Source organism: Pteronotus mesoamericanus, unplaced genomic scaffold (genome assembly GCF_021234165.1).
Source record: "Pteronotus mesoamericanus isolate MK-2021 breed Mesoamerican mustached bat unplaced genomic scaffold, CSHL_Meso_final contig_130, whole genome shotgun sequence".
Classification (NCBI taxonomy): domain Eukaryota; kingdom Metazoa; phylum Chordata; class Mammalia; order Chiroptera; family Mormoopidae; genus Pteronotus; species Pteronotus mesoamericanus.
The window spans coordinates 25,279,715-25,302,869 of record NW_026555060.1 but is presented as its reverse complement, the minus strand read 5'-3'; the positions used below and the strand labels follow the sequence as shown (position 1 = coordinate 25,302,869).

General features: G+C 47.1%; 1 protein-coding gene across 2 annotated transcripts in view; it reads right to left on the bottom strand.

The window, feature by feature from the left end:
- Positions 1-213: 213 nt before the first annotated feature.
- The window catches only part of CAMK1D (calcium/calmodulin dependent protein kinase ID), a 396,613-nt gene continuing 373,671 nt past the window's right edge, over positions 214-23,155 (bottom strand). Inside the window, exons 7-11 of one of the 2 annotated variants that reach the window (XM_054593597.1) lie at positions 16,931-17,043; positions 15,458-15,536; positions 9,012-9,099; positions 7,954-8,075; positions 214-5,719 (exon numbers count right to left, since the gene is read on the bottom strand). In XM_054593597.1, coding sequence (XP_054449572.1) covers positions 5,695-5,719; positions 7,954-8,075; positions 9,012-9,099; positions 15,458-15,536; positions 16,931-17,043 — 427 coding nt within the window. In that variant the 3' untranslated portion in view covers positions 214-5,694. The remainder of the gene's footprint in view (positions 5,720-7,953; positions 8,076-9,011; positions 9,100-15,457; positions 15,537-16,930; positions 17,044-23,155) is intronic. The other variant, XM_054593590.1, reaches the window with a different exon arrangement.

The following is a 23,155-nucleotide window of genomic DNA, read 5'->3' as shown; positions in this document are numbered from 1 at the left end:
GTGTGTAGTGAGCAAAGCCAATTGAGAAATTGTCCCAAATTTGATTCTGGACTGAATGTATCTTTTATGCCTTCCAACATGAATGCGGGACTAAGATAAATGCTCTCTTTGAAGACCAAGCACTTCTGTTGCCATTTGGACGGCATCTCACACCACTCTGAAGGCCAAGTGCGCCAGGAAGAACACAAACAGTACTCTCCCCCTCTGCCCCCCGCCCCCTTCCAAGCCTGGCTGCCCCTGCTCCCGAGTGCGGGCCTCCCCGAGGGCCGAGGAGCCTCCGCCTGTCCAGTAATTTATCCTCTGAGAAGTAATTTATCTAGCATTAAGGGCTTTCGAGTCCCTGGTGACATCTTATCGCTATGACTAAAGCCTCAAACACTCCTCTTGTTTTCTTTTTTCCTGTCAATAAGAAAATAAAATCACCTCTAAGTGAAATAATTCGGTAAATAATCAGAAGACATAATCATTGTAGATGTTCCCTGGAGACCAAAAGGTTAAAAATGAATATGGCGAATGCAGAAGCGTTTTAGTACAAAGGGTGAATGCAACAGTTTGTCCCTTTGGTGTAGAAAGATACAGAGAAGCCATTCCACGCTTCACTTTGTCCACAAAACCATACCTGGCAGCCACATGCTGTGGGTTTGGCCGCCAAATGCGCAGCCTTTGGGTTTGTCGATGCGGAGCCCCAAAGCCCAAGTGGGGTGGCTCCCGCCGCATGTGCAGGGAACGCTGGGGGTGGGGCCGCTCTGCCCTCCCATGGCGGGCCAGGCCTCGACCAGCATGCAGGGCCCTCCTCACGGCGGGGCTGGGAGGCTGTGCCCAGGCCTGGTGGCAGATCGCGAGGCATGGGGACCACAATGAAGGTTTGGGCTAAAGGGGGCGTGGGCCTCCATCTTCTTTCTCCTCCCTGTCTGCTGTCCACAGTAGCTAGCTCACCTACAGGCTAGTTTTCTTCAGTCTTCAGGTAATGTCTCTCTCCTTTTAGGAAGCTTTTGCCCGATTCACCTTTCCTATCTTAACATTTTTCAATTCTGAAAACCAAAGGACTGGAGGAACACTTTTTTTTGCAAACGTCAGGTACACTTGAAGTCCCCAACTAGAACCGGACGCCCACCCCAAAGAATGGTGGATTCGTACAGTTACACACATTTTGGAGTCAAACTAAACAGTGTTTTGGTCTGGAATGTGTTAAGGAAAAGGCAAACTGCCGAGTGTGAGTAGACAGAACAGGGAAGTGGCCTTGTTTCAGAAGAACATGCAAAGGCTTCGCGTGCACTGGTTGAGTCAGAGAACCTTCATTTCACTGGCCAGACGCTACCGTGCGACCCTGGGAAAGAGCGCATGTCATTTCCGTTCGTGGAAGGGGAAGGAGCTGCCCTTGGCCAGCCCTTGCTCCCCTTTCTCAAATTCAAAGGCAACCGCAGCACGCTGTGGAGATTGCACAAAGCAGGGCACGTCGCTTGCAGGAGCACAGAGGTGACGACCCAGAGCTCCTGTCCTCAGCCCCGCAGTGATGGTGGTTCAGTGTGGCTTCTCCCGAGTGAAAGCAATAGCGGCCAAGGCTCTGGGCGGGCCACAGGGCCACAGAGGCCAAAGCCTTAACAGTACTGAGTTATCTCCACTGGGATACAGTCTTTTCTTTCTGCTTCAAACGGCTCCTGAACTGTCGAACCCCAGCGAGTTACCCAGATTAAGCTCTTATTCCTTGAGGGAGGGCCAATCGCCTTTCAGGGGGGTTCCTTAGGCTCCCTTCATCTCTGGTGTCCTTGGCTTTTGTTCTAAAGGGGAGTCCCCTTGTCCCACCCACAATCCATCCAAGCCATGCTGGACACCAAGGCAGACAAGTGAGTAGGATGAGATTAGTGCAGGTAAACTGAGTTTTAGGGTCACGTTCCTAATCCCTTTCATCAGATGGCTCATGCTTCCTCAGTGCCAGCACCTGGCCTGCTTAGCCAGAGGGGTCTTCTGCTCCACGCCGACTGCCAAGTTCCTGGGACACTATGCTAAGAGCTAGCTGGAGAGGGGACCCTCGAAGGCCAAGCTCCGCGCCGGTGGAGCTGCTCCACTCCTGTGGTGAGATTTTAGAAGGGGCTGGAATCACTGCCATAGTCAAGAACACAGGGCCATGCATGCTTTCTGGGGCATGCTTTCTGCATAGTTTTCTTTGAAAAGGGAACATGAAGGGGACATATCCTCTCTATTCCCCTGTTGTGCTGGGGGCAGTAGGAGGTGGCCAAACTGTCCGGAGCAGCTCTGGCTAGCTGTTGGTTCCTCTGGGCATCTTTTTTTGAGGGTGTCCATGGTCATGGGCACTTTCCACGGGCAGATCCTGCCCCTCTCAGCTCCAGCTGCTTCCACCCGACCCCAGCCCAACGCTCCGGACCCCAGGGTGCTCACTGAGGGACAGCAGTGAGCAGTCTGGACTCCGGGGGCCTGGTTAAGTGATAAGCTGCTGGTCTGTCGGGGACCTGCGTGTGGGCACACGCTCACTGTTTCAAATTTGAGCTTCGCCTATGGCCTCTATGGTGAGATGAAGGTCAGGGAAGTGAGGGAGGCACAAATAGGGAGCTGCAGAGACCATTCGAGGGCACTGTTTCAAATGTAATACTCGAGAAAAAATCCACTTGTTCTCAGAAGGTGAAGAGACCAAATGGGGGGCTTGGTGAGAGGGAAGGCTGTGGTGGGACCAGTGGTCCTCCCTTAGCCTCAGCCATACACTGGCTGGAGGGTGAGTGTAAACTGGGAGCACATATGAGATGCTCGGCTACTGTTGGTGGAATCAGACATCGTCGAGGGTCCTGGGACTCTGTCACCCACTGGGCAGGTCTTAACAAAAGGCACATTCTGGGTTCTCTTCCCATGTGCTAATGAAGCATAAGTAATAGCAAACACAGTTGAAAGAGAACCTCTAGCCTTTATGCCTTATGCCACTCATGTTCTCTCAAAAGTTTAAAAGTTCTTCCATACGGTAATTATTTTCTCCTCTTCATAAAACAAGAGGAAGTAATCTAACTCTGGTGGCACCGAGATGGTATGGATTTGCCTGATGTTGAGTTCAACCTTTGGGACGAAGCCCGTCACCATCCCCGGACACTGTGTGACTGTGTCCTGATGTGTTACAGGCCGAGCATGGCCAGGGGCCGACCCGAGCCACAAGGGGCACACTGGCTGCAGGACCTGCCTTTCGGCTGTTCCGCACTTTTAAGGTAAGACACACTTTCAAACTAACTGAATATAACATGCACGCCATGTATCAGCTCTGGAAAATAACGTAATCACCAATAATGGAATTTGGTTTCAAATGTTGCTTTCCCAATGCAACTGCCTGCATATCACGCACAGTACCATGAATGGATGACTATGCAGCCCGTGTTATAGGTATGAAATTCAGGCAAATTTTCACCCCCATGACATCTAATTACTTGTTTTCTGATATTGTAGAAGCTTCAGGTTCCATCACACTCATTAATAAGCAATATCCTACTAAGCCTCCTGGAGAGATGCCTCCAGTTCCTCAGATTTTCTTTACAAAATTCATGCTATTGCATGAGGGTTGGGGGTGGGTTTGATACAGATCCAACTCAGCCGACACTTGTTTTGCAACTGGGTCTGTTGTCATTTTATAGGTTTCAAGGCTTTTTACAGATTTTGAAGAGCGATAGCCTGATTCTACTCTGGTTGCATGTGTGGCAGATGCCAAGTGGGATTCCCTCCCAGGGGCCGAGTGCCTCTGACGTTATGTGGGAACAGGGTAGACCGGCTGCCTGTCTTTCCAGCTGCTCTTCGCAAACCTGCACTGCCCCCCTAACAGAGGCAAATGGAGCTCTGAACCTCCTGACACTGGGTGTGTGTGCGTTAGGGAGGCTATCCCTCAACATCTGGCCTGGACATAGGCAAAGACGTGCAAGTGATGAAGACGGATTGACCAACAGGACCTGCCAAGTTTGGCCGACTGCAGGAGCAGGGCGTGAGGACAACAGTGGACCTACAGGGGCCCACAATGGGCTCGGGCTGACTGCGCGGAACGCAGGCTCAGGGCGCCGCACGGCGCTGACGGAGGGCTTTTGCAGAGTCGGCACCTGGAGCCACCTGCCTGCCTCTGAGACAGCGCCCTTGAGTCCTCCTTGAAAAGCAGTCTGCCCTGGATTTCACACTGCACCGCTCTGTCTTGCACACCTACCCACCGCTCGGGTGAATGCCGTGGCCCGGTTTGCCCGGGCCATTGCCCATTTTAGCACTGAAAGTGCTACGCCCCAGAAATCCTTCAGTCCCTGGCTAACTGGGCCTTTGGCGACAACGATCACAGGTCTTTGGCTTTCAGATGGCCCTGGTCAGAGGGACAGCTTCACGTGCCCGCTGAGCCTGGCTGAGACAGTCTCTGGCCATCACTTCAGCCAGTGTCCCGCTGGCTTGGCAGGTCACCTCTCCTCACCACCCCAGATAAATGGATTCTCTTCCAAGGCCATTTCCCTCTCCTCTTCCAGATAATATTCATACAAGAACAGAGTAAAAATATGCAGAAACAACTTATGTGAGTTGGAGGTCATTTTAAGCGTAAGATTAGAAATGCATTTTTAAAAAAACAGAGAGAAAGAGAGATTAATTTGAAAACTGCATAGCTGAGAGCAGAGCTTTCATGGGTTACCCCTCATGAGAAATAAGCAGCGTGGAAAGTTCCCGTTAAACAGAACGGCGTCTCGTTCCTTTTGTGAGAAAGTCCTTACACGTCTGCCGGACGGGCACCTCCTTCACAGCAAGTCTAGCTTCTAAAGTCTCGGGGGAGCAGGCTTCTTCATTTCTGAATGCTGATGGCAAGAGGCCCCTGGGTTTCTCGGGCTGGCGGGGGTTTGTCAGAGGAGCTGCCAGGAAGGGTTCCCTCCCAAAGCGCCCAGAGGGAAGACAGGCCTGCAGAACCGCGGAGGTGTCTTCTCAGAGTGCGGCCCCTCCAAGGATGGCGACAGAGAGAGAAGGGATAGAAGTAAAGTGCACTCTTCACCTTGGAGACAGATTCTCAAACCTCTTATTAGAAATTCGGAAAATATTCCATACCTTGAAACTTGACTTGGAGGAAACAAAATTTCTTAAGGGTTAACATAAAACTCTGCTACTGACAAGCAAAAGATATAGGTCATGTAACCAAGAAGTACAGATTGCAAGGACATGTATCTTAAAAGGAAAAAATAAACCCTAATGCACAATATTTACCAATACTTAAATAATCCAGTTGAAACCTTTTTTTTTGTCATTAATGAAAAAATACAACATAGATGGTTACCTATACTGAGAAAAGCAGAAATGACAGAAGCCGGGAGAGGACACAGAAGTTCGTTCCATTAGAGCTTTGCAAGATTCATATGTACAGCACCAGATCCTATTAAATCAGCTCCCTTGAGCCAGTACAGTTTATGAGAAATGAACACTTCAGAATTGCAGTATAAAATATGGCCATAAAAAAACTTCTGTCTTCCAGTCCTGTGCAGGAAGGTGCACCATGCAAGGTGGGATCACTCTGGAGTGGCTGGTGGCGCGGGTGGCCCCTCGGGGCTCCCGTCCCTGGCTCTGCCCGAGGCCCCGCCCCTGGGCCCCGCCTCCAGAGCCAGTCACTTGCTTCCAGAGTGCACTGTCGTCACAGTGGTGGGCCTCGGCCTCCGCTCCGCTCCCACTCCTGAGACCCCTGACGAAGAGGAAATGAAACTACAGAGCGTGGAGGGTGCCAGACCTGCAGGGACAGGGGACACAAGGATTCACAACTTCAGAAGGAGGCACTCCCCCTTCCTGCCATGGGGCCTGTGCGGGGGCCAAGCTTCTTCTACAGGCCGGACTCTAAATTTTACCTACCATAGGAAAACATTTACAGTATGTCCAGAATGCTTTCTCCTTAGACTCGACTCTTCCCTCCTTTTTTCCTTATAACTGCTTTGACTATGACATGGTTTAGCCACCATAATATGATTAGTTCCATTTACTGAGCACTTACTATGTACCAGGCATTGGCTAGCTGTTGAATACCCACTGCCATTATGAGAACTGTTTATTTTTTTTTTACAACTGCTTCATGGAGTAGTTATTTTGAGAATGAATAAAGAATGGAATATACCCCTTTATGACCCCTGCTTGGTGTGTGGGCTGTACTCTTGGCTAAGAAGCATTTGTGACCAGGGCACACTGAAATGGGGCTGTTTGCTGATTCCTGTGTGAATGCAGCAGCCCCCTGTCCTGAAAAAGTTCCTCACAGACTGCAGCACAACGCTTCCCAAGCAGCTGTGCTGGCAGCAGAAGGTTTAGATGTGAGCCAGCGAGGCTCCAGTAATGTGTTCCCCCACGAACTTTGCAGGCTTGGGAGAGCCGTAAAGTAAGTGATTATGATGGCTTCACTGCCACAGCCACTGTCTGGATCCTCAAAGAAAGGATCGACTGCAGGTTCCCTTTCGGCGGAGGGGGGACAGGAGCTACGTTGAACTGTGGATGTGGGTCTACAGTAGTGTGCACCTGGGTCAGGGACACTTGGGGAGGCTTCTTGGAAAAATGGAAGGGCTGAACATTCTGGAATGAGATGGAAGGATTATTTAGTGATGAATGAAACCTTTTTCCTAGGGAAATGGGAAAAAAATGTGATGCCCAGAATAAACCAAGCTGATGGGAGCTCAACGGCTTGGGAGATGAGGGCTGATGGGGCAGGTCCCGGCAGCCGCTCTACGGTGGAGAGGAGCCGTGGGAGTGGCCTGACAGGGGGGCAAGGCGAACAGACAGAGCAGGGGTGGGGGTGGGGGGGAGAGAGAGATAAGGAGAGTGTAGTGCGCCCTCTGTGACGTAACATTCCGTGCAAAGGTGACGGACAATCAAATGTTATCACTATCACTCTGACTGTAAAGCCAATGCATTTGATATAAATCAGCTCCAATTATTATCATCCTCATCAAAAAACATGTATGAAAAGTCCACAAGATCAGGCCATCATGAGTCTCTGCCATCCTTTGCTCAACCCCTAAGAGTGACTCACAATGACAAGGGCATCAGAGGGCAAGGAGATAGAGCAGAAAGTGTCTGGGCTTTTGTCCAGACAGACATGAACCTGAAGCAGATCTCTCATCTATAAATGGAAATAACAGTGCCTACGTTTGTGTGAATATATAATAATTAATTTTTGGAATGTAAATCAGTGTAGCAACTATAAAAAACAGTATGGGGGTTCTTCAAAAAAATAAAAACAGAGTACATATGACCCAGCAATCCCTCTTCTGGGTATCTACCTGAAAAAATTGCACACACTTATTCATATATGTACTCTCATGTCCATTGCAGCACTATCCACAGTAGCCAGGACATGGAAACAACCTAAGTGTCCTTCAGTGGATGACTGGATAAAGAAGATGTGGTACATATACACAATGGAATACTACTCAGCCACGAAAAGGAAAAAAAATCGGCATTTGTGACAATATGGATAGATCTTGAAAGTGTCATGCTAAGTGAAATAAATCAGATGGAAAAGGACACGGACCTTATGACTTCACTCATATGTGGGCTATAAAACAGAAAGCAACAGACACACACACACAGAGCAAATTTATAGACATAGATGACAGGCTGGTGGTTACCAGGAGGACGGGGAGGTGAGGGACGGATGAAGAGGGTGAAGGAGGTCAAATACACGGTCAAAGAAGGAGACTAGGTTTCAGGTGATAAGCACACAATAAAGCATAAAGGTGTCATACTATAAAGATGTGCACCTGAAACTTGTATAATGTATTGACCAATGCTGCCCCAATAAGTCTGATAAAAACGAAAAATTTTTAAAAATTAAATCATATTCTAACGTTTTTAGGGGTATCAAATGGGATAAATTATTGAAAATGCCCGACATACAGCAGGTACTCAGCAAATGACAGTGCTCTCCTCTCTATCCCAGATTTGTCTCAAATGTCAGTGGCAAACTCTGTTCTTGCTACATACGCACAATCTTTTTGGCTGGCCAGGCTGAGGCTGCTCGAAACACTTGCATTTGAACTGTCCAGGCTGCTGCCGAGGTGCAGTTTTCTCATATGTCTCACAACGGCTGTGGCGTTAAACGCTTGCTGAAGTTCAACAAAGGAAAAAAGCAGACAAAACAATTCCAGTTAGTGAAAAAGATGCAGACTCTCATATCACTTTTCCTGTTACCCTAACTATCTTGAACTTCTGAAAGTGTTCTCGTGATGCTCTAGAAAGGAAATATATATTATCCCTTCTTCCAAAAATACACTGGTGTGTTTGCCCCTCCCCAAATCAAAACGTATTTTGGAGGTTAAAAAATAGTTTCCTTCTTCTATAATACACATAGAGAATAAAGGTAAACCAATTCTCTATAACCTAAGAGAAGTGGCTGTTAGAATAAAAGGCATATTATAAGAATAGAGTACCTTAAAATAATGACATTTTAAGATAATTTTAATTTTCCTATCATTGGTGATTTTGCCCTAAATAATAGCATTTCCTCTGAGTAAAGGAGGTTGGTGGGATTAATTTAGTAGTTTCTGTATGATCTCTCACTGTTGGCACCTAACTGCCCAGGCTGAGTAGAAAGCAGGTTTAGGGAGCCAGTTGGTGATCACAAGCCCTCAATGGTTTACATCCATCCCATTTTTACCAGAAAGTACAGAGGACTTCAACTCAGATTTCCTGTTTGTTTCCCCTTCGTGTCACTTTACTACAAGCCGACTAGTCAAAGTTCCAGTCAAGGGGGAAACAGGGGCTACACGAAGACCCACCAAATGAGTCAGCGCCGGCACTGATGCTATTTTTGACTCACAGAGGGGCACTATTAAATCACAGACTTCATCCCTCTCACATCGCAATACTCCAAGTCTTCGTCTTTATTGGTTAAAATTAGTAAAATTATTTGGATGAGGTCCTAGGGATTTTCTTCAAACACAGGTGGCAGTAACCCCTTAAATAAAAGGTGCTCAAACTGCGCAGCATGTGTTCCCATGAGGGGTTGAACTCACAGGGAATTTGATCAACAAGGAACTTACTCTCCACTTGCTCTTGGCGAAGTTCTTCCGGATCTGGGCGCTAACGGACTCGTGGATATTTTTGTTGAGGGCTGTGTCACCTGCGATCCTGAAACACAGGCAAAGATGCTTCTTCAAAAGGGTTTCTTGGGGCTTTGACATCGGCCCTGCCTCCCCGGGGAGAAGCCTCATCCTGACCCCTTCCTGAGGCTCACAGAGAGGCTGGCCTGCCGCTGCCCGCCCTCCCAGGCACGGCTCTCGTCTGGCCCCACGCGACGTCCACCGCCGCACTCAAGGTCCTGGCCAGTTTCCACACGCTGCAGCCGCTGCAGGGTGGGTCAGCACCTCTGCCTGGCTCTCGCTTTGTCCTTTTTTGACCCCCATTCCTGCAACATCCACAATGACAACACAACCTTCTCCTTTCCCCTCCCTTCCCCTCCCTTCCACCCCAGCTTTCTACCTGCACCATCTCAAATGTATTCCCTGCGTGGTCTGACCACCAGAACCTTCCCAGGGCCTTCCTCCCGCCTGAGGCCCCTCTCTCTGCCTTCTCTGGGCCCTCTCCCCCACGGGCCAGCCTACATCCAGGCCCCGCAGCTCCCCTCTGGTTCCGCCCACGCTGAACTAAGCCCTGCAGCCCTCCGCTCACCCGCAGCCCACACCTCAGCCCCCCAGCACCTCCTCTGTGCGCAGTGAGGGGCTCCCCAGCCCTCGCCCAGCCACCTGGCACATCTCCTCCTGAACTTCCCAGACAAGCTCTCATAAATGCCAGGACCACATCCATTTTACATTCAACAGGGTCCTAGGTATTACTAGGCATTAGTTCTAGCTTGTTCCCTAGCCTTCTATTAGCGAAGAAGAAGGTAGGTTTGCTCCTTACCTCCTGTCCTTAGAGTTCCTCCTCGTCCTGTGACTTAACTTCCTCCTTCTGACCCCCTGCCCCATCTCACACCTCCCTCTCCCCGTCCTCTCTCAGCTCACAGCCTCTCTGGTCTCAGTAATTACCTGGAGGTCTCTCACAGCCCACTCTTCTCCCACACACCTTCCCTCCTCATTCAACCACTGGTCTTTCCCCTGGATTCAGAGGAAGCTTGATTTTATGCTCAATCTTCTGGGCTTAGAGCCTTCCATCTTCCCTTTCCTTTTCAGCAAACTATGAAATTCTAGGCTGATACCTGAAGAAATAATTTATTGCATCTTGGACAAGTTAAAGGGCAGACAGATACAAGGGACACTGACCATCCTTTCTGGCTGGAAGTGATGTGAGAAAACCTGTTGTCTCCCAGACCTAGAGGGTCCTGGACACAAAACAGCCCAGATGCCAGACTATTGAGTCCACATGTTTTGGGAAATGAAAGGAAGATGCTTAGGGTTTATTTAGACGAGAAATAATCCCTGGATAAAAAAATATATTCCTATCTAACCAGCCTTTCACTTTAGAACTGAAAACGTAGTTGAGGGACTAAACATTAAGTTTGTGTCAGGCTGGGCCTAAGTTTTGATCAGTCTGATGTTCCCACTAAAAGCGGCTCCTCCATATAAACTCCTGTCTTGTTCCCAGCAGGGCTGAAGATACCTAGCCAAGAGGATGCTCAGAACCTAACTGTCATGAACCAGATTTCCACTCCAAACAACTGTCAACCCCCCACACCCCCCAGGCACACACAGTGAATAGAAAGAGGATATCTGAGTGGGCAATCCGTCCAAAATCAGAGTAATGAGGAGGCTAGGGGGCTGTAGACATCTTTACTAGGCTTTTTCTCCTAGAGAGTTTGTGCGAGCATTTCTTCCTACACTCTTTATAAACACTCCATCCTCAAAAAAGGAGGCCATTCCAACCCGTCGGTGGCCAGCTCTTTCTTGGAAACAGCCACACAGAAGTGGTAGGAAGCATGGAACTCGTGGGGCTGAGCACGGCCGCAGGGCAGGGCCGCGCTCCAAACCAAGCAGACCGGTGAGCAGGCAGGGAGACTCCCTTCTCTGTGGGCGAGCATGGGCCCAGATGGAAGGAACACGAGCACTTCCAATTATTTCAGGAATGTTCCGTGCTCACTTCCCACAGTGCTGGGGTACGCTGTGCTAAGAACGAACGCAACAGGGCAGACGACGGTGGTCCACAGGCTGCTGCTGGGCAGTCGTCCTGGGGGTGCAGCCACCCTGCGCCTGACGGCACAGGATCTCCCTCCCACGGGCACCACAGTGGAATGGCAGCTGCTGCTCGCAGTGAGCCAGGAAGGTTACTATGACAACCTGTGATGCTCTTGATGCTCGGTGCTACTAACTTCAGCATTATTCATCAACAGAAGGGGACACGGAGTCTTAGTATTGGAAGGAGCCTTAGTTGTCATCTCAATTGTCCTAGGAATGCACAATGCCTCTGATACAGGAGAATCTCCTTATAAATCCCTATACACTACACACACACACACACACACACACACACACACACACACACACACACCATGGACAGTCACATTTTACTCAGATCTCCTGCTCTCCCTGGATTTTCAGTTTACCTCTATTCCAACACTGCAGATGGCACTTATTATAAATATTATATGTATTATAAATCACACTTTGTCCTCCTTCACACACACAGCATCAAACTCATCTCTCCTTGCCTTTTGGCATTTTTGTGTTTTATATGCAGGCTGCCCTACTTCTGCGGTTCTGATTTTGCATTTTTCTAGCCACTTGTTTAAGACAGGCTTGGCGATGCCGGCGTGTGTTTCAGTCAGGGGTTTCCCAGACTCCTGGGTTGTGTCCTAATTCCAGCTTGGCTGGCTGGAGACAGGAGACAGAAGGGGCTCCGTGAATGCTGAGAAGAGGGCTGCAGGTGCCACCCTGGCCTGGCTGAAACACCAGGTCCTGAAGGTGGGCACAATGCCATTGCCACGGGGCACTGTGACACCTCGAGCACCGATGACCAGGATCATCACTTTAGTTTGCTTGCCACTGAAACTGGAGACTGAGGTTTACAATAATCTGAACAGGACAAGTGAACCCCATCAAGGTGCTTCCTTGTGACCGGGAACGGGCTCCCACAGGCCACTCACCATATCCTGCTCTCTGGCCACCGGCCAGCCACCTGCTGGTTCCTTTCCATGCACCACCAAGAGAAAGGCAGAACCGCCAGTGAGGGGCTCAGGAAACACCTGGTAGGATGGGCTGACAGCCCTCCCCAAGGAGCCTTCCCCTGTCTGGAGTGGTCTACCTTGAGGCTCAGGGGAGGCGTCTGTGACTTCCAGAGACCTCGCCTGGACCTCGGTGGCCTTGGTTAAGCTGGACGAGCAAGGATAGAATAAGAGAAGCTGCCCTCTGGAGAGAGCTGATGCGCTGAGACCGCGGATCCCAGGATGGCGATGTGGGCAGAGCTCCACGTCACTGGGACGGTCACGCTCCTCTGTGCTGGCTCTCAGCTGAATCCGCGGTCTCTTTCTCCCGAGGAATTTCACATAAAAGAAACAGGTATGTCATGCAGGCAGGCAAGTGGGGCGTGTCAATGCTGCTTGAGTCAAATGTATTCTTTTTTAAAAAATCATTTTCCAATGTTTGATTTCTTGGGAATTTTGAATTGAATGGTAACAATTATAAAACACAGGGGGGAAAAGGCATCTTCTGAAGAAGGCATCTGTTTGTTCAGCTCACGTGCTAACACGTCTTAATGTGAGCCAGGCTGGTGACTCAGGCCTTCATCTCCTGCTTGACCTTTTCCCCTGAGCTCCAGGTTCACTCAGCAAAGCACACACCACCGATCTCCATCTAGACAACCCCGTACCTTCCTCATTCTCCTTCACACAAGCCTGCTTGCTCTCCTAGTACAATCCTCTGCCCAGCCCCCTAAACTGGAAACTCGGTAAGAACCTCAGACCCCTCTCTTTGCCTCACCCCACTCACAAGTGCTCTGTCGAGGACCTAGAGTTTCCCACCATGGGAGTGTCTCTTGTGGTCTTCTCAATCCCTGCCCACCCCTGTGCCACTGGGTGGGCCACCCGCACCCTTCTCTGGGCCGGCCTTCTCTCGACCCCCCATCTGCACCTTCCTGCCACCCTCCACGGGCCATCTCCACAAGTCATCCTCTATCGGGCAGCCAGGCTGAGCTTTCTGAACACAAATCTGACCACCCTGCTTAAGGTCTTCCAGGGGCCCCCACTGTCCAAAGGGGAAAGTGCAAATTCCTTAGCACAATACTAAAATAATGGCCACTCATAGAGATCGGAGATGTATTAGGCACTAGGTACTCTTCTTGTTTTTTATATGTATTATCTCATTTAATCCCTAGAAAAGCCCTGTAGGATATGCGCTGCTGTTATTTATGATCTCAGTTCTCCAGGGGAGGCCCAAAGTGTTAAGAAGCTTGCCCACCGCTCAGTAACAGTGGTGAAACCAAGACCGGAACTCCAGGAGGCTCCACGAGGGCTCACGCCAGAACCCCGGTTCTGCTTCCTTTCTAGTCTCACCTCCTGCTCCGCTCCTCTGTCCCCCTCGCTGGCACGAGGGAAGGGTGTGCAGTGGAAGCCCCGAGCGCAGCCCAGGTCGCTCGCCTGCCCTGGACCCCCTCCCTATCCTGACGACCTGGTGAAAGAGTTCACTCAGCGCCCCGCTCAGCAGGTCTGTGAAGTTCTTGACTTCCGAGCCCACCCTGTCCCTCCACCGAGCTCCTCAGGAAAAACGATCTCTCACTTCTTTGGGTTTTCAAAAATGGCTGGTGAAGGAGAAACTGGGCTTTAACTGGCTTCCTTCCTGCCTTCCACGAAGTGAGGCCATAATTGTGAAGAAGTACTGGAAGCAAATCACTGCCCTTCTCTTGAGGTCATTTTCCTCTTTTATAAGATAATCCCCAAAGTCTCATACATATAAGATCAATGAGTATTGGGGATGTAATATATGACAGGATGACTGTGGTTAACAGCACTGTATGGTATATCCTAAAACTTCTCGTTACAGGGAAAAAGCAATTTTTTGTAACTATATAAGGTGATGGGTGTTAACTCAAGTTATTGTGGTGATCATTTCATAATAAATATGTATGTCAAGTCATTCTGCTGTATACCTTAAACTTACACAGTGTTGTATGTCAAATATATCTCAATAAAACTAGGGGTGAAAGTCTTACAGATTTAAAGTCCTATTGTTTATAAAGTAAGAGAATTTTACTCTCTTTATGGTCACATAGTTTAACCTATTGTCCAAAGTGACTTACTAAAAAAAAAAAACAAAAAAACCCCAAGATGACACATAATCCAAATTGCCTCCTTATTCAGAAACTTATTTATTTTCCCCTCTAGCCCACTCCTTCCTCCCCCTTTATGCCTCCTATCTGCATGGTGGTGAAGAGCTTTCATTCTGGAATCACACGATTCTGGCTGGAAACAGTTCTGGCTTTGCTATTGGCTGGTTGTATTGTCTTGGTGAAGTTTCTTTATCTTTCTAAATCCATTTCCTTACCACTGACATAGAGGTAAAGGCTACCTCACAGAGTTGCTAGAAATGAACAAAATAAGATGCTATTTTAATGCAATTAGCACAGTGCCTAGAACATAATAGGTGCCCCCACATGACAGCCGTTATTATAAATTAAAATACTGTAAAGCTGGGTCATGGCGCTACCCTAAGCAGGTCCCCTTTTGGGGGCTAACCAGCACATGATACCCTGCAGGAAACGCTACGGGAGAGGGTGGAATAAACAAGAGGAGTGTTTTCTAGAGTGTTTCCCAGGGGTATTAATTTTCATTATACTGTGTATTTTACTACTGCAGGCCTTTGTTTCAAAATGGATGCTCATGGTGCTTTAGTAATAATAGCTTACTGAAGTATTTACTATATGCCAGACACTGTGCCAAACCTTTACATGTATTATCTCCATTATTTCTTATGTCAGCCCTGTAAAGTAGGTATCAGTACTCTCAACTTAAAGATGGGAAAGTGGGGCTCAGAGAAATAGAAACACAAAGTCACAGCTAGTTGATAATGAAGGTGGGTTCAAATCTAGTAAGTGTCGCTAGATTTCCCTCAAGGGCACTGCTGAAAACGTATATAGAGTGCCATGAACTACCAACTAGCCCCTCTGGAGTTGAAGAAACACTAACATGAAAAGCATCTGAAAAGGAAAAAAATATATATAACACTTCATTTAGCTACTGAGTAATGAACTCAAGGAATAAAACTCCCATCTTAATGCCTCATTGGGCAATTACCTTCGATAAAAAATGATCCCCCCCCAAAAAAGTCATGTAAAGTGAAAAAGCTATAGCTGTATTTTGCACACTTAACTTGTCATTAGTGCATTTAGAAGAGTGAGCCTGAGGAACAAAAGATTTCAAGTGTTGGCACGGCGACAGGATTAAGGCCGCTGGCCAGAATGAAATGCGATCATTACTGTGGCTCTCGCAGCTACTGACAGTCAACAGGAGGTTTCCCCTGGGACGGCAATAGATACACGATCTCTTGTGGGTGCTCTTTCTTACCATGGGTGCCGAGCTGCCTGCTCACACGTGTATCTTTTATTTGGATCCTTCTCCATCAGATTCCGAATGAAGTCTTTCGCTGTTCAGAGAGAGCACAAGGGAAGGAATCAGTCTGCGGCTTGAGATGAGAACAGCCCTCCATGGATGTGATGGTACCTTGGACACAGGTACCAACATTTGGGGAAAAGGGACGCCAAGGTTTAGAACTGCTAATGGGGACCTGCCGATGAAGAGGCAGCCAAGCCAGGCCTGAGACTCTGCCTGCCCAACTCAAAATTCCTTTCCTCTGGCAGCTAGTGACACTGCTGGTTCAGAGATGAAACATCTTCGTCACCATGAGCCCTTCACTCTGCTCACCGCTGCCACGGGGAGCTGTTTTGCTGATGTCCTCTCTGTGTTTTAGATATCACAGAGTCAACAAAACCCCCGGAGCATCTGCTAAGCCGGCCAGGTCTTAGGCTGGTGACGCAGTGCCATGCACCCGTGTGGGAAACTAAGAGTGTCTGGAGGCCCAGGGTGGGGTATAACCCCACAGCAGGACACTGAGAACATGTGAGACTGGGTCACAGAATCAGAAGATGATTCCGTGGGCCAGGCTGGAAATCTGCAGCCTTGCAGGGTCTGGCCGCTCGCTGCCCACTGGCCTGGGCTTCAGGAGGAAAGCTGTGCCCTTCCCAGGTCAGAAGTAAAATGTTACCCACACGGGTCTTTCCGCGAGCCTTGGAGAACTGTACTCCAGGTTTCGGAAAGTTGAGGAAAGACGCAGGATGTTTCCAGTCAGGAGGAAATAACACAAATAATAAAATGCAATATTGGAATAGTTCATCAGTGAGTATAACGATCTGTTTCATTTATTATTTTTTTGACTCTTATACCACCCTCTTTGATAGGAAGGAGGATTACTACTGTCCTCTTCATATCAGCTTAAGAAAGTTCATCAGTTTACATGGGCTTTGGTTTTGATCTTCATCCCTGATGAAGAAATACTGAACTTCCCTGGGAACATTTTGGTGTGGCATGGTCGCTGAGAGGTGGGTTCTGGGGTGTGGCTTGGGTTCAAGAGCCAGCTCTGTCACTTACTACCTATGTGACTTGGGACAGCTTATTTCATCTCCTGGGCCTCAGTTTTCTCCACTGCCAGACGGAGATAAAAGTAATACCATCTGACAGGTGGCCCTGAGGACTGAGGGAGGCAGCACGTGTATGCCACTTGCAGTGCTCAGTAATACATAATAAGCACTGCTGGGGCGCCCAGATCAGGGCAAGGCTAGAGTTTGGTGGTGGAGTGAGTCCCTGTCCTATGGCTTGATTTGGGCCCCTTGTCCCAAGTCTGTCCTTCACTTTGTAGGTCAAGCCCAAGTGAAGACCATCCTGCATCCCCCTTCTCCCATCCCCCATCCTGGGCCTCCAAAGGGTCAGGTGGTCTGAATGTAACTTCCCTGGGCCGTGGACCAGGAGCCAGACAAGACTTACCAGAGTCCGAAATGTCATCCCAGTAGGGGGAGTCAAACTCATACTCCGCCTTGAGGATCTGTTCAAAGAGCTTGGAGTCATTTTCATCATAAAAAGGAGGGTAGCCACAGAGTCTGGAAGAAAACATGAAGTAAGGGTCTGAAATGCTATGTCTCCAGTATAATGGTTAGACCGCCTGCCTGGAAGGAAGGGCCGCTTTCACTCCAGCTGAGCAACCCTGCACAGATGATCTCGGCAAAGCAGTTGCACGATCTGCCAGCCCAGGTGGCACAGAAATTAATTTGGGATTTAATAAATGGCAAAAAGTCCATCTTAACTCTCTGCACATTAATCAACACAGAATCCCTTACACCCTAAAAAATCTACCAGACAGCCTTCTGTGTATAAATGTTATTGATCTTATTGTCTATAATATTGTCCCTTTATAGACAATGTATTAATGGAAAAAAATAAACAAAATTTAAGTGTACTATACATTTTAGGGCCCCTTCCAGGTTCATTTTGTTTAATAAATCATCATAGGAAGAAAAGGAAATTTTATCAGCATGAGTACCAAGTTGCTACAAGTCACCCTAAACTGCATATTCTCACCCTATCATGCCCAATCCAGGTATTTGAAAGGTTAGAGTTTTGCCAGATATTTGAAAGGTTATTAACATGCAATAAGCATAAGCATAAGTTGGCATAAATTAGAGTACTATCACCCTTTTCCACTGAACGCTTTCAAAGTTGATTTTTAAATTGGGATATTGGGACGTTGGTGCAGACAACATCTAGTTCTGGGGATACCAACAGTCATCTGACAAACATAATAGGATGAGAAACTTTTACAAAATATCCCAAATACAATTAGTTCCATAAAATCATGTTTTTTTATTCCAGTTCTGCTATCACCTCTGATGCAAACTTCACCATTAGTGATGTGAAAACTGACATGTTTTCAGGACCCAAATTTTCTCATCTGAATGTAGAGCTGACAGACTAAAAAATTCCCAATATCCTTTCTGATTTTAAGATGCAGTGGGTCTAAGACTCCCTGTCCCAATTTGTTTGGCTGGTACTCTAGGGAAGAGCTGGTATGTGCCTGAGGTCAACGTGGGGCATAGACGGGCCCCCACTGTGATAGGACCGATGGGAAGGGGTAGGATCGAGGTTGGAGCTATAAGTAATGGACAGAGCAGAAAGCAGGGCTAGATTCTGGAAGGCCAGGAGCAAAGTTAGAGAGCACAGAACTTGACCTTAGGAAGCCAGGGGGTGGCAGCCACCGTGGGAGTTCTGTCCCAACACGGGCCCTGAATCTTCCCACAGAGCCAAACTTTGTTGAAAACACAGCTATGGTCTAGAAGACCAGCTTAACGAGAACAAATTAACAGCAATCAACAGACTGTAGGCCTGCAAGGGATGAGGCTGCTGGCAAGTGAGAAATTTAATAAAGGTTTAAGACAGCCTTGGCACAGCCATTCTTCAGCCACTCCTGCCACACAATGTAGTGTCACCGGCCAGGCTGTGTAGGGGACTGGCTGATGATATTTTTAAAGGCTATCAGACCTTCTCGGGCCGATATGGTTCTAATACGTCTATCCCCACAAGGTTGAGTTAGGGTCCAAGTGCCTGAAAAATTTCATTTTTAAAGATTTACTGCTTTTGGTGAAATGAGTTAAGAGCCAGTGCTTCTGAAACCACTAAGCACATATTTCACTGCCCAGGAAACCCTGGAGCCTGGAGATGGATATGTAAATGTTTCCCATAATGAGGATTTGGACTAAAGAAATGTGCATATTAGGAAAAGCAGACAGAGCAAAATGTTAGTGTGTCTTGGAAAATAACTGAATTTTAGATATTCAAGGTTTCTGTTTATTAACAATGGAGTATGTTTTACTTTACAGTTTGGCTTTCTTTTCAAGGAAAAAGAATCTTTAAGAAAATTCCAAGAAAGATGTTTTCTTCTTGTGCCAATTTTCTTAATGTATATCTCAATTTCTTCTGGTTTTAGCTCTTTCCTTGGGAAGGGGGGGGTAACAGAACACTGTGTCTGTGTGCCTGTGCTGAGGACGGAAGAGAAGGAAATAGCTCTAGCTCAGAGACTAAGTAAATTAAATTTTAAGAGGAGGATTTCAAAATAAGGACTGTAAAGGAAGGGCAAATAGAAGTTGTAAAAATCTTCCTCAGATCTAGACATTCCAAAGAGCTCCCCGGCCAGGCTGTTTTATTCGCAGGCCTGTGTGGCAGGCCCAAGCAGGAGAAGCAGCGGCTTCACACTGCCTCCGCGCACAGGACGCGGACCTCCGGGGCCCTGCACCTGCCTATTTGCATGTGTAATCTTCGTGTGATTACGTGACATATCAAACCACTTAAATGATCTCCAAACTACCTCACCATGGGTACTCAAAGCAAATAAAGCCATTTCCAATGGTTCTAGCGTAAAAGTTTATGGTTCAGAATAACATCTAAACTTGTCGACCCCATGGCCAATAGTCATGCCCAATACGGGACACACACCTTCACAGGGCTCCTCCATCGACTCCGTCCTAAGGTTCTTATCGTGCTTATGGCTCTGGTACCAGAGACAGATACGGGACGGCCAGGAAGGAGCCTGTATCAGAATGGTGGTAGGCAATGAGATAGCATCTCATCCTTATAAAAATGGATATTATTTAAAAAAACAACAAAATATAAGTGTTGGTGAGGATATGGAAAAAAGGGAACTTTTATACACTGTTGGTGGGCATGAAAAATGGTATAACCACTATGGAAAACGCTATGGAGGTTCCTCAAAAAATTAAAAATAGGATATATGACCCAGCAATCCCATTTCTGGATATATATCCCAAGAAAATGAAGTCAGTACCTTGAAGACACACACTCACACTCATTGTCTTTCTCTCTGTCTCTCCCTCATGTTCATTGCAGCATTATTCACATCCAAGAAATAGAAATAATTTAAGTGACCGGTGATTGATAAATCAATCAAGAAATTGTGAAATACATATATATCACAATTTGATACATATATAGTAATATTACCCATCCTTATAAAAGGAGATCCTGCCATTTGCAACAACATGGAAGAACCTGGACGACATTACACTAAGTGAAATATGCCAGACACAATAAGAAAAAACTGCACGACCTTGTTTATATGTAGAACCTAAAACAGTCAAATACATAGAATCAGAGAGCTAAACAGTGGTTACCAGGGGTCAAAGGGCACTAAGTTGCAGTTCTATAGGTAAATAAGTCTGGAGCTCTAATGGGCAGCATGGTGACTATAGTTACTAATACTGTACTTTACCCTGGAAATTTGCTAAGAGAGATTTCAGAATGCAAAATAAATAGTACAGAATACAGAAAAAATAGTAACAATGGAAGAAGAAAATATATTAATGAGCTTGACTGTTAGTAATCACTCCACTAGTATATGTACATCAAGTCATCATAAACACCTTAAATACATACAGCTTTTATTAAGTAAAAAAAGTAGTAAAAACAGGACCAGCCATGTTTAATATCAGGGCATGACTTTTTTTATTTTTAGTTCTCACCCGAGGATATGTTTATTGACTTTCTCTTAGAGAAAGGCGGAGGAGAGAGAGAGAGAAACATTGATGTGAAAGAGAAACAGAGATCAGTTGCCTCCCCTAGGTGCCCTGAGTGGGGATCAAACCCACAATCTAGGTATATGTGCCCGCACAGGGATCAAACCTACAAACTTTTATTGCATGGGATGATGCACTAACTAACTGAGCCACCTGGCCAGAGCAGGGAGTATAACTTTTTAAAAAAGTTTTATTTTGGTAAGAAAACTTAACATGAGATTTACCTTCTTAACAAGTTTTGACTGCAGACACAATGTTGTATAGTGCATCTCTAGATAATCATTCATCTGAAACTTTACACCCATTGATCACTCCTCATTTTCTCTCCACCCAGCCCCTGGCAACCACCGTTCAACTCTTTGATTCTATGAATTTGACAATTTTAGATGCCTCATTTAAGTATAATCATGCAGTATTTGTTTTTCTGTAACTGACTTACTTCACTTAGTATAATATCATCAAACTGTATCCATGTTGTCACATAGTTCAGGATACCCATCTTTTAAAAAACCGAGTAACATTCCATTTTGTGTGTATTCCATATTTTCTTTCTTCATTCATCTGTTGATAGACATTTAAGTTGCTTCCATATCTTGGGTATTATGAATAACACTGTAATAAACATGGGAGTGCTAATATCTCTTTGAGATCCTGATTTCAGTGCTTTTGGAAATATACCCAGAAATGGGTTTGATAGATTATATGGTAGTTCTAGTTTTCATTTTCGGAGAGACATCCATGCTGTTTTCCATAGTGGCTGCACCACTATGGGAAATTTTTCATTCCCATCAACAGTGTGTAATGGTTCCGATTTCTCCACATCTTCGCCAACCCTCCTTGTCTTTTGTTCTTTTTATTTCTCCAAAGAAGGCACACAGATGGCCAACAGGTAAATGAAAAAAAGCTCAATATCATGAATCATCAGGGAAATGCAAATCAAAACCACCAGAAGATACCACCTCACACCTGTCAGAATGGCAATTATCAGGCAGTGACTTTCAAAAAGTATTTCCACTTGGATCTATAGTGCTTCATGATCGTCATTTTAAATCAACCAACATATCCAAATATACTTAGTGTCCTATGTATGCCTTATGCATAGCACTCATTTGTTCATCAAATATTTACTTTGCATCTACTATGTCAGGTATTGGGTTTGATATATGAGTATAATGAAAATATGATGATAAATAAAAACAAGTTCCTGCCTTAAGAGCTCAGCCTAGTGGGAGAGAGACACAAACAGATAATGATAGAGGTAGTTACAATAATGGGTGTATGCAAAGGTTGTTATGAGTAGAGAGGGCATGGATATTGAACCAGAATAGTTTTATGAGAGCTGGAAGTAGCAGATGTCTCTGCTTTGTCTCAGATGAGCAGGAGCTTTATAGGAGAACAGAGGGCGCCACAGGTGGGAGTGATTAACCAGGAATAGAGGCATGGAGGCATAAAAGAGCACAGTTTATTTAAGAACAATTATCTAAGAGCAATTCGCTGCTGCTATAGTGTAAAATGTAAGTCAGCGAGTAGAAGAGACAAGGCTGGTGAAACGGACAGTGGTGAGACCAAGGACGCTGTGCTCCCCTTGCGAAGGTAGGCAGACGGTTTATCCTTCGGGTAACAGGAAACCCCCAAAAGGTGCAGGAGGGGGAGGTACATGCATGAGCAAAGGGCTTTGCAGCTGAGGGGAGGGTAGATTTGAGGCAGGAAGACAAGTTAGCAGCTGTGCCAGGCAGAAGAGGAACAGGTGGCTTCAGGTGGTGGCGGCTGGATCCAGGGAACAGAAAAATTCCAAAAGCTCAGGGAGAGAGCTCCAGAGGGTCCGGAGTCTTCCCACGCAGGAAGTGAAGGCCAGGGTAACGCCAGGTCCCCAGAGAGGAGGACTGGAGCTGCCATCGTCCGTGGTGGGGAACACAGGAGGAAGGGTGGGTCCAGGGCTCGCCCCAACATGTCACCAAGCACCTGGAAGTTCCAACTTCTCCTTTCACTGGCTCCACTCAGGGAAGCAGCTCTGGGCAGCTGGGTCAGGGGAGCTGTGAGACAGTCTGATATCAGCAGTAATCAGCTCTAGTATCCACACTGGATCTTGCCTAGGCTTGGGCAGGAGGCTAAGCCAGGCTGGGAAGAGTGGGAGCTGATGGTGCAGACACAGAGAGAGAAGCAGAGATGCCAGGAGGGAACGACTCGCTCAGGGGTGAGGCTGTGACAGGGGTCAGTGGCCGGGGCTATAACAGTGTCAGGGGTTTCTGTTCAGTCTACACAAGGCCGTGGAACAAATCCCTTTTCTTTAAAGTAATCGGAAAGAATTTGTTCCTTGCAACTAAAAGTGCCCACATCCCGCAGAGGCTAAGATGAACAATTCCATTTGTGCTGTGGTGAGCTAGACCAGGTGCGTGTGAAGGCAGCCAGCAGGCAGTGGGGGCAACAGTCTGAAGCCAGGGACTTGCTCTGGCCTGGGGATGCCAAGTTAAAGCCGTCAGCATTTGCATGAAAGCTGGGAGAGTGGATAAGATCACAGCAAGAATTTATAGATACTGGAGTTGCAGACTGATCCTCCACAGGCATAATCTGGCCCACAGATGTTTTTTGTGTGGCCAGCAGTGACTGAAAATAAATGTGACTTTGAATG